The following is a 15,599-nucleotide window of genomic DNA, read 5'->3' on the forward strand; positions in this document are numbered from 1 at the left end:
GACTCAGCAACACAACACCTGCAACGAACATTATATAACTCTTCTTCTCTCGATTCTTCTATGATGGGTCTGTAACACATACATCCCATTCTCTATCACACCTCTCTGCAGTGGCGTAGCCACGGGTGGGCCTGGGCCCACCCACTTAGGGCTCAGGCCCATCCAACAGTAGCACATGGTAATGAAAATGCTGATCTCCACAATACTAGCACCTTCGCATGCTCAGTTTTTAGCGCATGCCTGCTGCAGACTACCAAGGTGAAGAGTGGAGAGAAGCATTTTCCCACCAGCTGAGATAATTTTTTGATGTGGGGGTGGGGAGAGAACATTTGGTGCCCACCCACTTCTTGCCTAGGCCCACCCAACATCTGCTGTCTGGCTACGCCCCTGCCACTCTGTATTTGTTTCATCACCGGAGGTGGCTCTTACGTCTCATAGTCAGTGTTGCCAGGTGGGCCAATTGGGCGGTTTTCCGCGACCCACCGCGGGAAATTTTTGCCCGTGGCGGGTTGCGGTTTTTTGGGCTGCAGGGCGGTTTTTTGGGCGGCTTTTTGCCTTTTTTTCGGCCGTGGGGGGCGGGGTTAGTGACGTTTTTGGGCGGGGTTAGTGATGTTTTGGGCGGGGCCGATGATGGGGAGGCGGGACGGTGACGAGGGAGGCGGGGCCGGTGACGGCGGGGGTGATGACGCGGGGGTGGGGGTGTCAGGGGCGGGGTTTGTGTTTGGGCGGGTTTTGGGCTGTTTTTTGGGCTGGATTGGGCGAGAAAAAAATTTTCCACCTGGCAACCCTGCTCATAGTGCTATGTAAGCCACATTGAGCCTGCAAATAGGTGAGAAAATGTGGGGTACAAATGCAACAAACAAACAAATAAATATATGAAGCAATGTGATGCTAAGATTTTCCTAATCGCACATGGGTCATGCTGCTGCAGTACAGACCAGAAACGCCTCCCTTGCTTCCACGTAGCCAACTTTTATGCGCAACCTGTTTTGTCGGGGCGGGGTTTTTTTTTTTTTTTTTTGCTGCCGGAGACGCGACTGCACTTTAGTACCTCAGCCGAGTAAGGGAGCGAATTTAAATAAATTAAAAGAAAAAGATCCGGCGGGGAGGGCGCGGAATGGTTCTACGCCCTTCGCGTCAGGCCGTACCTGTGGCTTACGTCAGCGGTCGGGGGCGTGTGGACGCGGTGGCGGGATGGAGGCGGGGAGCAGTGGCCGCCGGGGTTTCTTCGTTCCTGCTGCTGACTGGGGGCCGTGGACTGCTTTACAGTAGCGATTCGCTGTCTCTATTGCCCGTTGGAAAACCGGCAGCGCTACTCCCGGACTGGGCCCCGCTCTCTGGGCGCTATAGAAGGTCTGGGCCGATGTCCCTTAGTCTTCCCTTCGCCTCTCGTCTGTGAGGGGGAATCCGTCGCCGTCTCTGCCGTTGCGTTTCGTCGGGGCTCTGCGCTTCCAAGATGAGGGGTAACAGCGAGGACCTGGACGGCTTCGATGGGGAGGCGTCCAGCACGTCCATGATCTCGGGCGCCAGCAGCCCCTATCAGCCCACCACCGAGCCGGTGCTGCAGCGCCGCCCACTGGGGGGCTACAGGTGCGACCTGGACTACCTGCGCTCCGTCTTCGGCATCCTCAAAGTGACCCAAGTGGTAGGTATGGAAACCAGAGAGAGAGAGAGGGGAGGAGCTCCTCTGGTCTTTTGCAAGAAGTGAGCTGGCAGCCAGTAGTTTCAGGAGTCAGGAGGGTGCAGTAGGCTAGGGCAGGGGTGGGAGAGCCGCAGGCAGGTCAGGTTTTCAGGATATCCACAGTGAATAGGCAGGAGAGAGATTTGCATACCATGGAGGCAGTGCTTGCAAATCTCTCTCTCTCCTGCCTATTCACTGTGGATATCCTGAAAACCTGACCTGCCCCGCGGCTCTCGAGGACCGGAGTTGCCTACCCCTGGGGCTTAGGATCTGTTGCTTCATCCCTGTCTTTCCAGCTCCCTCGCTGTTCCTAAGCCGAGTATTGTAGCTGACACTGTTTAGCCTTTTTCTTTTCCTTCACCAACCTGTTTCTACAGCCCTGTTCTGGGATCTGCGCCTAAATTCAGTATTAGTTTTCTGGTCCTCGGCGAGATTTCTCTAGCAGCTACGTTTATAAGAAGGATATAGAGAACTTATAATTGGGGCCAGAAGTTCAAATTTCACTATTGTTTTTAGGCAGTTAACATTGTAAGGTTTATGTTCAGCTGTAACATAACATAATAGTAGATGACGGTAGAAAAAGACCTGCAAGGTCCATCTAGTCTGCCCAGCAATTTAAACTCGTATGTACTTGCTTTACACCGCCTTGGGTGAATCTCTCTCTTCATAAAGGCTGTTAATAAATCCCCCCCCCCCCCCCCCCCCGATGCTGCCTTTAACTGTGGCAGTTAATAGCAGCCTTGTTTGCCCTGCAGGTTGCTATCTCGCTAGTCGCCTTTATTGAAGCAGATAAAAAATGTTGCGTTAGGGACAAAGGTGCCTTTGATACAGAAGGTCCTCTTTTGACATTTTCCACAGCAACATTCTTCAGACGTATTTTAAGGTGGTATGGTAAAGGCTTTAAAAGTAAGCTCTTCATGTAGAGTGCCTCTACCTTGTTGAATTGCCCATAGTGACCCCCCCCCCCCCCCCCCCCCCGTAGTTGGCATGGTAATAATACTGATAACTTCTTAATTCAGGGATGTCAAACCGCAACCTGGGAGGCCCCAAACGTTTTGGGTTTTCAGAATTTGCAGCCCCCTGGAGTTGTGGTTTGACACCTCAGTTGTAGGCACTGCATTGAAGTGTGCAATTAATTGAAGGCCAAGGTCCACGAGGAGTAAGGTATTCTGAATTATCTTGAACATGGTGTGAATACCAGAATATCGTAACCATTGCGTAAACAGAACATGGCAGCCAGACTAATATTCGGCAAATCAAAATAGGAAAGCGCAAAACCCCTATGTGAAAAACTATACTGGCTCCCACTCAAAGAACGCATCACGTTCAAACTTTGTACCCTAGTCCATAAAATCATCCATGGTTTCATCCATATATGCCTCAGCATATATGTCAGACCTAATAGAACTACCACCCAGAAACGCAAAAAAATCTTCTCGCACATTCCTTAATCTTCATCCTCCCAAGTGCAAAGGCTTGAAATACAAATTAATGCATGTATCAACCTTTTGTTATACAAGCACGCAGCTCTGGAACGCGTTGTCACGCAACCTGAAAACGGTCTATGAATTGATCAACTTCCGCAAACTACTGAAAACTTATCTCTTTGACAAAATATATCGCAACGATCAACACGTGTAACTGCACTATCTCTAATAAATCCAGAAATGTTCTTTAATGTCTTTTGCTTTAAAACTATCGTGTATTTCACCACCATGTAACCCAAAACTCTCTGTAAAACCAATTGTATGTTCTCTTCTACCTCCAGCATCCATGACGAATTGTAAGCCACATTGAACCTGCAAAGAGGTGGGATAATGTGGGATACAAATGCAATAAATAAATAAATCAATAAATATTCTGAGGTTCCAAAGTGTGTAATATTTCAATATTTAGTTTTGATTTCATACATCCCAAACTGTGATGATGTAACCAGGGCTTGGTGATGTAAAAAAATACATGTGTGTTAGTTGATAACCAGATACGAGGGGCTTAATCCTGACTGTATTCTATTGTTTTCCCTTGTGCTCTGTGGTTAGTTGCTCTAGGTGGTTTTTTTTGTTGATTTTTTTCAACAATTGCCTGTGGCTGGATCAAATAAAAGCATTGTTTGCTCTTTTCAGGCTTTGAGAAATGGTCATATAATTTGGGTTGCATCAGAGGAGCTTATAAACATTTTTCTAAAGTCCAGTCCTGTACTGTCAAAAACAGGCACTGTGATCTTCTTTGTGTAAATGATGTTGCATAAAATATGCATCTGTGGTTAACTTTTATGTTTAGAGCAAACAGTTGTAATTTGATTTGCCAAATAGTGCATGACATCTAGACTAAGTGGCTTGGCTTCAGTTCTTTCATACTTTTTAGATTTAAGGCAGGAATTGCATTATGGCTTACTGGCTGCACCTCTTTGCCCATGTAGGATGGCATATCCATGATACCTTATTTCTATAGAACTGTCATGCTTTAGGTTCAGTGTTCGATATTGTGTTTATGTTAACTGTAATTTCTATAATTATGTGCTTCTTTGTAAAAAGAGTTGTCATAACTTGCTTTCTTAAAACTTAATTTTTAAAATGCTAGAGGTTCAAAACAGCTTATGGGACACAATAGGTTTGGATGCAGTAACTTTAGATATAATAAAATATTCTTGTACTTAAAAGCACAACTTACTTGGAAATAACGGGCTTTTCAGCAGACCTTAAAGCGATCATATCGGCGCATGTTTCACTTTGCTTGCTTGGCTTTAGGCTGTATCTGCTACAAATGTTGATTTACTTTTCTTACATTGCAATTTTTGTTTATTTTGACATTTATATCTGACATCATCTTGAACATACTCGAGTTCAATGTGGCTTACAATAAATAAAACAGGCAAGGTTTACAATACCAGAAAATATTAAGTAAGAGCAGAGTAGCACCAAATAAGATACAAATTATTACAGTTGGATTTTTGATATAATTGCATCTCTAAACCTGTGTTCAACCTGTGGAGGAGTGGCCTAGTGGTTAGGGTGGTGGACTTTGGTCCTGAGGAACTGAGTTCGATTCCCGGCACAGGCAGCTCCTTGTGACTCTGGGCAAGTCACTTAACCCTCCATTGCCCGCCGCATAGAGCCTGCCATGAGTGGGAAAGCGCGGGATACAAATGTAACAAAAATAAAAAAATAAAGCAAGTAACACTCAGTATAAGTAAGGCTGTGCCCTAGAGAGGGCTTATAGTGGGTATCTAGGGCAGAATGAACCTGAACAACATGTCATCTCCTGGTTCCTGGTAAGCCAGTGCATATCAATCTTTTGTGGGTGTGACCCCGTGATGGCAGCCAGTAAATTTTGTGACACCCTCACCTCAAGTTGCAAAGTAATGACGCACCTATAGAAAGCCCACCCAGGTCATGACTCCAAATATGAATTTTACAGGTCCTGACCCACTAGGCCACTGCTCCATCCATGATTAGACTGCTTTGCTTTGCCTTAATAAGGTGCTGTACAGTTGCTTCAGTTTCACATTGGGCAGTTGGATTCTATTATTTCAGAATGGTATCGAGTTATTTTTCCTTTGGCATTTTTTTTTTTTCATTGCAAAGTTGTATACGTTGTACACCTGCTGATTTAATCAACTGTTTATTCTTTTTGCAAACTTCATTTACAGAATGGAACCTTAGTCAATTTAAGGCTGTAACTGTTCAGGAACTTTGATCTGATGGGATCAATAGCTCTCTTAATTTGTGAACCTTTTCGGTTTGTTTTTATTGCTCCTGTGCTGCTTGTTCTGGTCATTTTACTTTCGACAGATTCAAATGTTCTGGTTTGTTGGTCCCAAAGGAAACGTGTTTTGGAAGTAGTGATTAACTTCAAGGTATTCAGCCGTTCCTGAGTCAGATGCAGCAAGGGAATATTCAGAAAATAAGAGGCTCCAGACATTCATATACAGTAACATTTTATGTATAAAAATGCTTTGCTGGTTTGATAAGCGGTAAAATTTGGCAAAGCATTCAGTGTCTGAGCTGCATTTATGAGGTAGCTTGCATAGGTTCCAAATTTAAAATTGTGTGGGAACCACAAAAGCCAATTGTGATTATAGGACATTATAGTAATACCTTGGCTTAACTTCTCATTTGTGGTGTGTTCTACAGCTGCGTAATTTGTGTTTGCAGTAAGAGCTGAAAATAATTTAAAGTAAAACAAATATGGGACAGACATATCATTAGAATCTAATTTTAACAGTTAATTAGCAAATTTGAGATGGAAAGAAAACGGAAGATCTTTAATCTTTCTGTATTAACAGGAAGATAAAAGCTTTGAAAATGAGCTATTCTGCTTTTTTAAACAGTTGTGTTTCTTAGCAACCTTGTTGAATAAAGTATCAGAACCCTTTCAGGGGAAAAAATTGCTTCTCTAGAGGGTATTTAAAAAGTTCAATATTGAATTCTGCTCCACGTATTGGAGCCGCTGAAACTGTGCTAGACCAACTGGAATATATATATTTTTTTAGTTTTATAAAGTATAATTCCATATAATAAAACAAATTCTACTCCCCTCCCTGTCCTGAGGAAACTGGAAACAAGAGTTAAATCCTTATGAACATGCTAATGAAGTCCATAACAATCTATGGGCTTCTTTTACAAAGCTGCACTACCGATTCCCATGTGGCAAATGAGAGGAAGCCCATAGGAATTGAATGGGCTTCCTCTTGTTTACCGCAAACAAATTGCTAGCACAGCTTTGTAAAAGAAGTCCTATATTAACCATAATACTGCCACATCCCCAGATCCAAGCATAGCCAAAGTACAGTCTGTCAGCATATACAGTATAAAGAAAAGTAACTCAGATCTAGCAGCATCATTTGCCAGTTCTGAATCTTAAACTTCTTTGTAAAAATAAGTACAAAATGCAATCAACTTGTCATACATTGGCATAATGCGGATGACTTGCAGGCCAGTGGAAGGTGAAATTTCACTTGAGTGGCTAGTTTTAAAAATCTGTTCAGTAGAGGAATTGTGATCCAGAACCTGACCTGTAACCTGGGTTTAGTTTTTTAAAGGTACAAGACACAAACTATAAACTAATCAATCTTCATCATAAAATTTATTCAAAATCTCTATATCTTTTCTGTAGTTTATATTTGACTTTATATTTCAGGCTACCGTGTTTGTTGCTCATTATGCCATTAACATTGTAAATAAGACATTTTATTTTTGTTATAGTTTTACTTTTTTTTTGAACCATGACTTTACTGGGACATTTGATTGTGTTTTTTATCGTGATCCATTTAGCTCCCATGGACCAGGAAATCTGGGTTATAGACGGGGTTTTGGATTGAGCTGTTCTGGACTATCATAACTTAGTAACATAATATGTTTTTATCCAACTTTATTACCCTACAATTCAATCTGCTTTGATTGTAGAAAAAATATTGAAAATGGCTGTCACTCTTATGAGTGTGCTTGTGAGTCATTATTAATCCAGCACAGATAAAAAGGTGTTCAACAGCTGCACTGGCAGGAAGTAGTGTTCAGACTGGATAAAACGTTCCTTCAATTCAGGCCAGGCTGCAGTATTACTGATGTATTCTGACTGGTGCCCAGATGATCAAAAGCCCTGCGCTGTTCCCAGCAGCACTCTAAAAATAGCGCTGGAACAGCATGGGGCTTTACCACCCTTATGATCAGAGATGATAGTATGCAAATTTATGCACGTCATTATCTCTGATCATAGGGTAAAGTAGAAACATAGAAACATGATGGCAGATAAAGGCCATATGACCCATCCAGTCTCTGCCCATCCTCTGTAACCCCTAATTCTTCCTGTTCCTAAGCGATCCCACATGCTTATCCCATGCCTTTTTAAATTCTGGAACAGTCCTCGACTCCACCACCTCCACCGGGAGGCCATTCCACGCCTCCACCACCTTTTCTGTGAAATAATACTTCCTTAGGTTACTCCTAAGCCTATTCCCTCTTAACTTTGTCATATGCCCCCTCGTTCCCCTCATTGAAAAAGACTCTCTTCCTGTACATAAATGCCCTTGAGATATTTAAACGTTTCTATCATGTTGCCTCTCTTCCTCCTCTCTTCCAGTGTATACATGTTGAGGTTCATAAGCCTGTCCCTATAATTTTTGCATTCAAGACCGTTTACTAATTTCGTAGCCGCCCTCTGGACTGACTCCATCCTGTTTATATCTTTCTGTAGGTGCGGTCTCCAGAACTGCACGCAGTACTCCAAATGAGGCCTCACTAGAGACTTATGCAACGGCACTATCACCTCATTTTTCCTGCTGGTCATGCCTCTCTTTATGCGCCCAAGCACCCTTCTGGCTTTGGCCGTCGCTTTTTCTACCTGTTTGAAAGCTTTAAGGTCGTCAGACACAATCACCCCCAAGTCCCGTTCTTCCTTCGCACACTGAACACTACACCCCCTATACGGTACCATTTCCTCAGATTTTTGCGACCCAAGTGCATGACCCTGCATTTTTTGGGGATTAAATCTTAGTTGCCAAATATAGGTCCATTCCTCTAGCTTCGCTAGGTCCTTCCTCATGCCATTCACATCCTCCAGTGCAGAAGGATTGTGTCTGAGCTTCCCGCACTTGTTTGACAAGTCCGGGCTGTCAAAATCCCAGACCTGTCAAACACAGAGGCTGGAGGTCCATGGGACCACCAGACCCCCTGAAACAGGAAGGCCCTGGTGGCCTAGTGCTCCACTGAACCCCTACTCCAGCAACATGAGGGCTGGAGGACCGGCGGACCTACAGTCACCCCTGACACAAGTTCACAGGGGGCTGGAGAACCATTGGATCTCCAGCTCCCCTAACCCTGCCTTGCACCCCCCCTAAAAAAAAAAGCCCTGGTGGTCCAGTGGGCATCAAACCAAACCCCCCCCCCCAACCTAGTGGTCTAGTTGCCCTCTTCCCCACACTCCCCCATACCTTTGTTGGAGGAGGGAGTAGTACACTCCCTCCTTTTCCAGCGCTGCCTTGAAAATGGGGGCTCTCAGCCCTGCTCATTGCACCTATGCTTTAAAGTGACCCAACTCATCACTGTTCTGTTTGGCTGGAAATCAGTAACCTGTTCAACAACCACAGGCAGCTCCACTATTCTAATAGGCTGTATTCCCAAACAGCAAAACTTAAGATGAGGTTTGCAATAGCAATATCCTGTTTTAGGTTTTGGTTTCATTTGGTTTACTGAGGGATCATCATTTACACCTCGCTTCCACTTTTACTTTTAACTGCAAGTATCAGATGTAACCGAGTAAAAGTAGTAAAAATTGGTGAAATTATTACGTCAGTAAAAATAACAAATGTTTCCAGTACTTTTTTACAAATAAGTGACAAAACGTTTACTTTACTTCTAGTTACATTTACTTAGTTACTATACAAAGCAAACACCACAGAAGGTGATCTCTCCACAGGAGAACAAAGACAAACGAACAACAGTGGATCCAATAAAAGTCCTCTCACAGTTGGTGTCTTTCTAAACAAGGTCTTTATTCAAAACAGGTAAACAACCCGACACGTGACGTGTAAAAACAGGTAAACAACCCGACACGTGTCGGGTTGTTTACCTGTTTTGAATAAAGACCTTGTTTAGAAACTGTGAGAGGACTTTTATTGGATCCACCTTAGTTACTATACAACACTGCCTCTAACATTTATTTAAAACACTTCTGTTCTGCATATTCCAAAGTTCAAAATGAATTATAATAGTAAACAAACATACTCAATTCAACAGAAAATTCAGTATGTAACTTAAAACATAAAACAACCATCAGGGCTTGCAGATCCTGCACTTTGTTGTTGAGACTCCAAGCATTTGTGCTCATTTCTTTCCAGCTATGTTTGACTCCTGCTTTTTGCATATCTTTTTGCCTGAGAGTTGTTTTTTTTTTTTTAATTATTATTATTTTTTCTCCCACTGTTGTCCCACTTTTGCTTTTGTTGGAGGTGACTTCTTGAACTCACCTGTTTGTTTGCTTTTCCTGGGGTTGGGTTCTTGAACTTGACTGCTTCTGTTTGCTTAGTATAACCCAGCTATTCAGAATTGTATTATAAGCTATTTGGCATGAAAAAGGATACTGTGGTCCTCAACCCAGTTCTCAGGCAGCCAGTCAGGTTTTCAGGATATCCACAATGTATTTGCATGCAGTAGAGGTAGTGCATGCTTTTTTTTTTTTTTTACTAGGGTGGGCAATGATTAAAAGTTTTAATTGCAATAAATGCACAATTAAAAATTTTAATTGTACTGTTAATTTCTCTTAATCACAGCATGCATTTGGGGCATTTCGCCCTTTTATACTAGCACTCTCCTATTGAACACAATATTTTCTCTCTCCCTCTTTGTTTTTCTCTCATGCCCCCTGGGTTTTTTTTTTAAACGCAGGACCCCCCATCCCCCGGTGTTTACCTCAACAGCAGGGCTTAGGCTCCAAATTTTCACTTCTTCCTCTGCACTGCCTCAAAGTCCTTTTTTTTTTTCTTCCCTTGCACTGCTGGGCTCTACATATTTTTGAGCTGCGCTGTGCAGGAAGTTGGGGAAGTCTCACGGGACTTGAAACTGCGAGACTTCGCTCAAGTATCTGTAGAGCCTGGCAGTGCAGTGGAAGAAAAAGGACTTTGAGGCAGTGCCAAGGAAGAAGTGAAAACCCAATGACCGAGCCCAGCTGTTGAGGTAAACACGGGGGAAAGGGGGACAGGTCTGCATTAAAAAAAAAAAAAAAAAAAAAAAAATTAGACAGCGTTAATAGCATTTTAATATTTCAGCGTTTGCTAAACCCAAGGTATCCTTGAGATATTAGAAAGTAGATAAATTGAGGGAAAATTTTAAAAATGCAAATTGCATGAAGATTTTTATGTGGATTCATTGTGGATATTCTGAAAATTTGACTGGCTGGGTGTGTCCTGAGGAATGGATTGAGAATCCCCACCATAAGAAGATAAATGTGTTTGTCCTCACATTCTGAAAATACCTTTATACTAAAGCACACTTTGTTAGGCTTCAGCTACAGTACAAGTCAGGTGGATGGGAGAGTTATTATAGTACAGTTGCGTTCTTTAGTGGTACTTACCACAAAGGTATCAAAAGTTAGGTTCTCATTTTTAAGGTACTTGTCCATGCTGAGAGTGTTCCTTAAGTGTTAACTCTGGGTCAGCTTAGTTGAAGCCTGCTATACAATCATAGAAGTTCTTCAGAGTATGATTTAAGTACTCTTGGCAATGAGTCCATTTTGTTTTATAAAGGTACAAATCCATATGATTTGTAAGAAGACTTCAACTTTTGCCCCAAACTGTTGCTGTTTCAGAGCAGATTATCGTATTTTTCGGACTATAAGACGCACCGGACCATAAGATGCACCTAGGTTTTAGAGGAGGGAAATAGGAAAAAAAAAATTTGCTTTTTCCCTCCTCTAAAACCTAGGTGCTCCGGTGCGTCTTGTCTGAATCCCTCCCTCTAAGTTCGGGATCGCCCTCAGGGTTACCTCCTCCCCCTCCCCGGCCCTGTCACCACCTCTCCCCTTACTCACGCGATCTTCCCTGGTGGTCTAGTGACATCAGGGCAGGAAAGAGCCCCCTCTTTCCTGCCCAGCGCGCTGCTCCCCATCCTCCTGTATGCATTGCTGCCTGACGGTCTCAGCGAGATTCAAAATGGCCACCGAGAATTGAAGTCTCAGTGGCCATTTTGAATCTCGCCGAGACCGTCAGGCAGCAATGCATACAGGAGGATGGAGAGCAGCGCGCTGGGCAGGAAAGAGGGGGTTCTTTCCTGCCCCGACGTCACTACACCACCAGGGAAGATCGCGTGAGTAAGGGGAGAAGTGGTGACAGGGCCGGGGGGGAGGGCGATCCCGAACTCGGAGGGAGGGCGGGCGGGCGGCCTGCCAGCCAGCCAGCCAGCCAGCCAAATCTCTACCTTCGGACTATAAGACGCACCCCCCATTTTCCTCCCAAATTTTGGGGGAAAAAAGTGCGTCTTATAGTCCGAAAAATACGGTAGTTGCTTGCATTCCCACTGAATCATACTGAACAAGTGTAAGGTAACATGAGTGGTTGAAATACTGAGGTACAGATCTGGAGAGATTCTAGCATGCAGGTTAATTCTTTCTGCTGCTTTTCAGCTGAGTCAAGTCACCCAGGTTTGATTACAATTATTGCTTCTAAAATTAATGCAGTCATGTATTAAGTTTAGAGGGCAGTGACTTTTTCACTTGTGTAATTTAGGTGTTGTATAACTTTGTTCCTTAAATAAAGTAATAATTTTAAAACTCTGTCATGTGTTGCTTCAAGTTCCATTCTGTCTAATATATTTTGTTTAAAGATCAGAAACCATTCAGTGTGACATATATGCAATAATAAGGGAAATCAGGAGGGGGGGGGAATTTTTTTTTTTTTTATTTCCTATCACTGTAAATTGGTTTCTAAAGTTTCTACACACTTTGGAGGGGCTCTTCACTCCCACTCACCCTCCCCAACCCCCCAGTCTGCTAAGTTCTTGAACTTCAGGGGAGAAAGTGGTGGGGGGTGTCTCAGTTGCAGGCTCCTAGGCTCAAAGAATTCTCTCTGCTCCTGTTTTCTTGTATTCTGTGTTCCTTTCTTTTAAAACTTTGTACACTGCTTTGATTTATGAAGTGCAGTATAGCAAATGCCAATAAATAAATTTATCAAGGCTTATAAAAAGGTATTGCCTTGTTTTGCTCTTATATCTTTAATTTTGAACATGTATAAATGAATTAGAAAGTTAGATGATTCTTTCCGAAAAGCTTTCAGGCTTATTTTCAAAAGAGAAGGGCGCCCATCTTTCGACGTAAATCAGGAGATGGGCGTCCTTCCCTCAGGGTTGCCCAAATCGGCATAGTCGAAAGCCAATTTTGGATGTCCCCAACTGCTTCCCGTCGCGGGGATGACCAAAGTTCCCAGGGGCGTGTTGGAGGATTAGTGAAGGCAGGACTGGGGCATGCCTAACAGATGGGCGTCCTCGTGCGATAATGGGAAAAAGTAGGGCGTCTCTGAGGAGCACTTGGCCGACTTGGTCCATTTTTTTCTTATGACCAAGCCTCAAAAAGGTGTGCGAACTGACCAGATGACTACCGGAGGGAATCGGGGATGACCTCCCCTGACTCCCCCAGTGGTGACTAACCCCCTCCCACCCTGAAAAAAACAACTGTAAAAACCTTTTTTGCCAGCCTGAAATGTCCATCGCAGCAGTATGCAGGTCCCTGGGAGGGGGAGGTATGTGTTTCTCAGCGGAGGCATAGCGAAGGCATGGACGTCCTTCTTTCAAACATTTTGGACGTCCTGAACTGCCCCCCCCCCCTCCAGGGATGGCCAAATTTCAAAGGAGAGGAGTGGCCTAGTGGTTAGAGCACTGGTCTTGCAATCCAGAGGTGGCTGGTTCAAATCCCACTGCTGCTACTTGTGATCCAAAATCCAAATAAATAAAGGGGGTGTCGGAGGCATAGCAGGCATGGACGTCCTTCTCACAGAAACATCCAGCCATGGACATCCTTCTCACAGAAACATCCACATTTTGGATGTCCTCAACTACCATCGCAGGCACAGAGGCATAGCGAAGGACGTCCTCAACTGCCGTTGCAGGGACAGAGGCATAGCGAAAGACGTCCTTCCCCCTTACTCTTTAAAAAAAAAAAATTTTTTTTTTTTTTAACATCCCTGACGAGCACTTGGACGTTTTCACCTGGACTTGTATTTTTCTAAGGTTGTAGATGGCAATTTATTTATGGTTGTAGACAGCTATTATACACGCAGCTTATCTGCATGTATGAAACCATTTTTGGCATGCGCAGAGCAGCCACGCATAATGCTTGGCTGCTCTGCACTGGCTTCCCCTCCTTAGGAAGGAAATTGTGTGCAAATGAGCTAACAGTGAGCAGCTCATTTGTATGCGATTTTCTTCATGCATGCCCGTTCCTTTCCAAATCGTTAAGGAATCAGTAAGGGAAGAGCTTTTTCTGTTCAGTTAGTGCATCAGTTAGGCCACTGCAGTGCCCCCTATGGTGCCCAGTTGGTGTCCTGGCATGTCAGGGGACCAGTGCACTACCAATGCTGGCTCCTCCCACGACCAAATGAGTTGGATTTGGTTGTTTTTGAGATGGTTTCCATTATCGGCAAAAACCGGGGACAACCATCTCTAGGTTCGACCTAAATGTTGAGATTTGGGCGTCCCTGACCGTATTATCGAAACGAAAGATGGACGCCCATCTTGTTTCGAAAATACGTATTTCCCCGCCCCTTCGCGGGGACGTCCTGCGAGGACGCCCTCAGGTAAACTTGGGTGCCCCGTTCGATTATGCTCCTCTTTGTGTCATAATGCCTATTAATATGCCACTCCCCCACCCCAAAAGAAAAAAAAAACTTTTGAAAAGTGTCTTCCTCTTTGCAGTTTGGGGTGGGGGAATAGGAATGCGGCAGGACAGTCTTTGATGTGAAGGAGCTTGGTTGACTTTGAAACTTTACTTTGAGTGACAGAAGACTATGGGCCCAATGCACAAAGCTTACCTTGCTTACAACATTTTCTTTAGACCGGTTGGAGTAAAGCAAATGTTATCTAGCGTCTGATGCCCAAAGGGGTTCTACTATTACTACTTAACATTTCTAGAGCGCTACTAGGGTTACGCAGCGCTGTACAATTTAACAAAGAAGGACAGACCCTGCTCAAAAGAGCTTACAATCTAAAGGACTAAATGTTCTGTGTGGCTTTAACCATTTTGCTGTAGCTGTCGGTGATAATCCAGTGCAAATATATTACAATTCTCTCATTAGTATTAAGATGAGCATTCCATGCGATGCACGGAAAAGAGCACCTACCTAATTTTCCTACAGGTCTGGAACTGTCGTGTGTGGACAACTTCTGGAAGGAGAACTCTGCTTGCATTTTTCAATAACAAAACTTGCCCGAGAGCAGAGAATAGCTTAGAGGGGCGAAGAAACAAGCAGGCAGCCAATTAGCTGGGGAAAGCCCCAATGATGTCTGCTGATGAGATTTTCTTTTTTAATAGCAAATCAGGGTGAGAGAGCAGTGAACAGCTTAGGGGGCAGAAACAAGCAGGCAGCCAATTAGCTGGGGAAAGCCCCAATGATGTCTGCTGATGAGATTTTCTTTTTTAATAGCAAATCAGGGTGAGAGAGCAGTGAACAGCTTAGGGGGCAGAAACAAACAGACAGCCAGTGGGTTGGGAAATGCCCCTATGATGTCAGCTGGGAGTAGAGAAACAAGCAGACAGCCAATGGGTTGGGGGGAAAATCCCTATGTTGTCAATGGGGGGGGGGGGCTTTCAGCAAGGAGGAGCTTCCCATTGGGGGTGGGGCAGCCTGAGGGAAGGCAAGTAAGCTGCAGGAGGAAGATGGAGTCATCATCGGAGCACTGCAAGGTAAAGGAGACAGGGGGACAATGTAGCCAACAAGTACTGAAGGGGAAAGGAGGGAGTACAGCAACTGGATTCCTGGGCATGCGCAGAACATGGACATTTACAGGGAGACTGTTCTTCACATGTGCTAGGTGCTTTCCCTGCCGAGCTGCTTGCTGAATTTATATGAATCTCGTTTGTATACAAATTTCTTTGAGCATTGCTTGTTATTTCAAAATAGGTAATTTCTACCGTGGATTTAAACACACATGGTTTTTAACAGGGACTTTTTAGCAGGCCCCTATGTACTCCAGACTTGATTTATCGTTCCCAGAAAGTAATCCAAGTGTTCACCCAGACTGCTCCAAATTAAAAATCTCCTGCTAGGAAAACATATGCAATCTAACCTGCTTGCCATGAGCCAGGGATGGGACGTGACAATTCCCTCATTTCTGAGCATAGACAGTTTACAGCTGAGCGGGGCATTGTTATATAAAAGCTGTCTTCTCACACTTCATAAGCATGTCTGCTGTTTTGCATGGAGCAGTTTTTAGAGTGA

General features: G+C 44.0%; 1 protein-coding gene across 1 annotated transcript in view; it reads left to right on the forward strand.

Annotated features, from left to right (window-relative positions):
* The first annotated feature begins 1,120 nt into the window (after nt 1-1,120).
* CMTM4 (CKLF like MARVEL transmembrane domain containing 4) overlaps nt 1,121-15,599 on the forward strand; it is a 97,994-nt gene continuing 83,515 nt past the window's right edge. The window contains exon 1 of the mRNA XM_030204487.1: nt 1,121-1,645. Within this exon, the coding sequence (XP_030060347.1) occupies nt 1,457-1,645 (189 nt within the window). The 5' untranslated portion in view covers nt 1,121-1,456. The remainder of the gene's footprint in view (nt 1,646-15,599) is intronic.

The sequence above is a fragment of the Microcaecilia unicolor genome, chromosome 5 (assembly GCF_901765095.1).
Source record: "Microcaecilia unicolor chromosome 5, aMicUni1.1, whole genome shotgun sequence".
Lineage (NCBI taxonomy): Eukaryota > Metazoa > Chordata > Amphibia > Gymnophiona > Siphonopidae > Microcaecilia > Microcaecilia unicolor.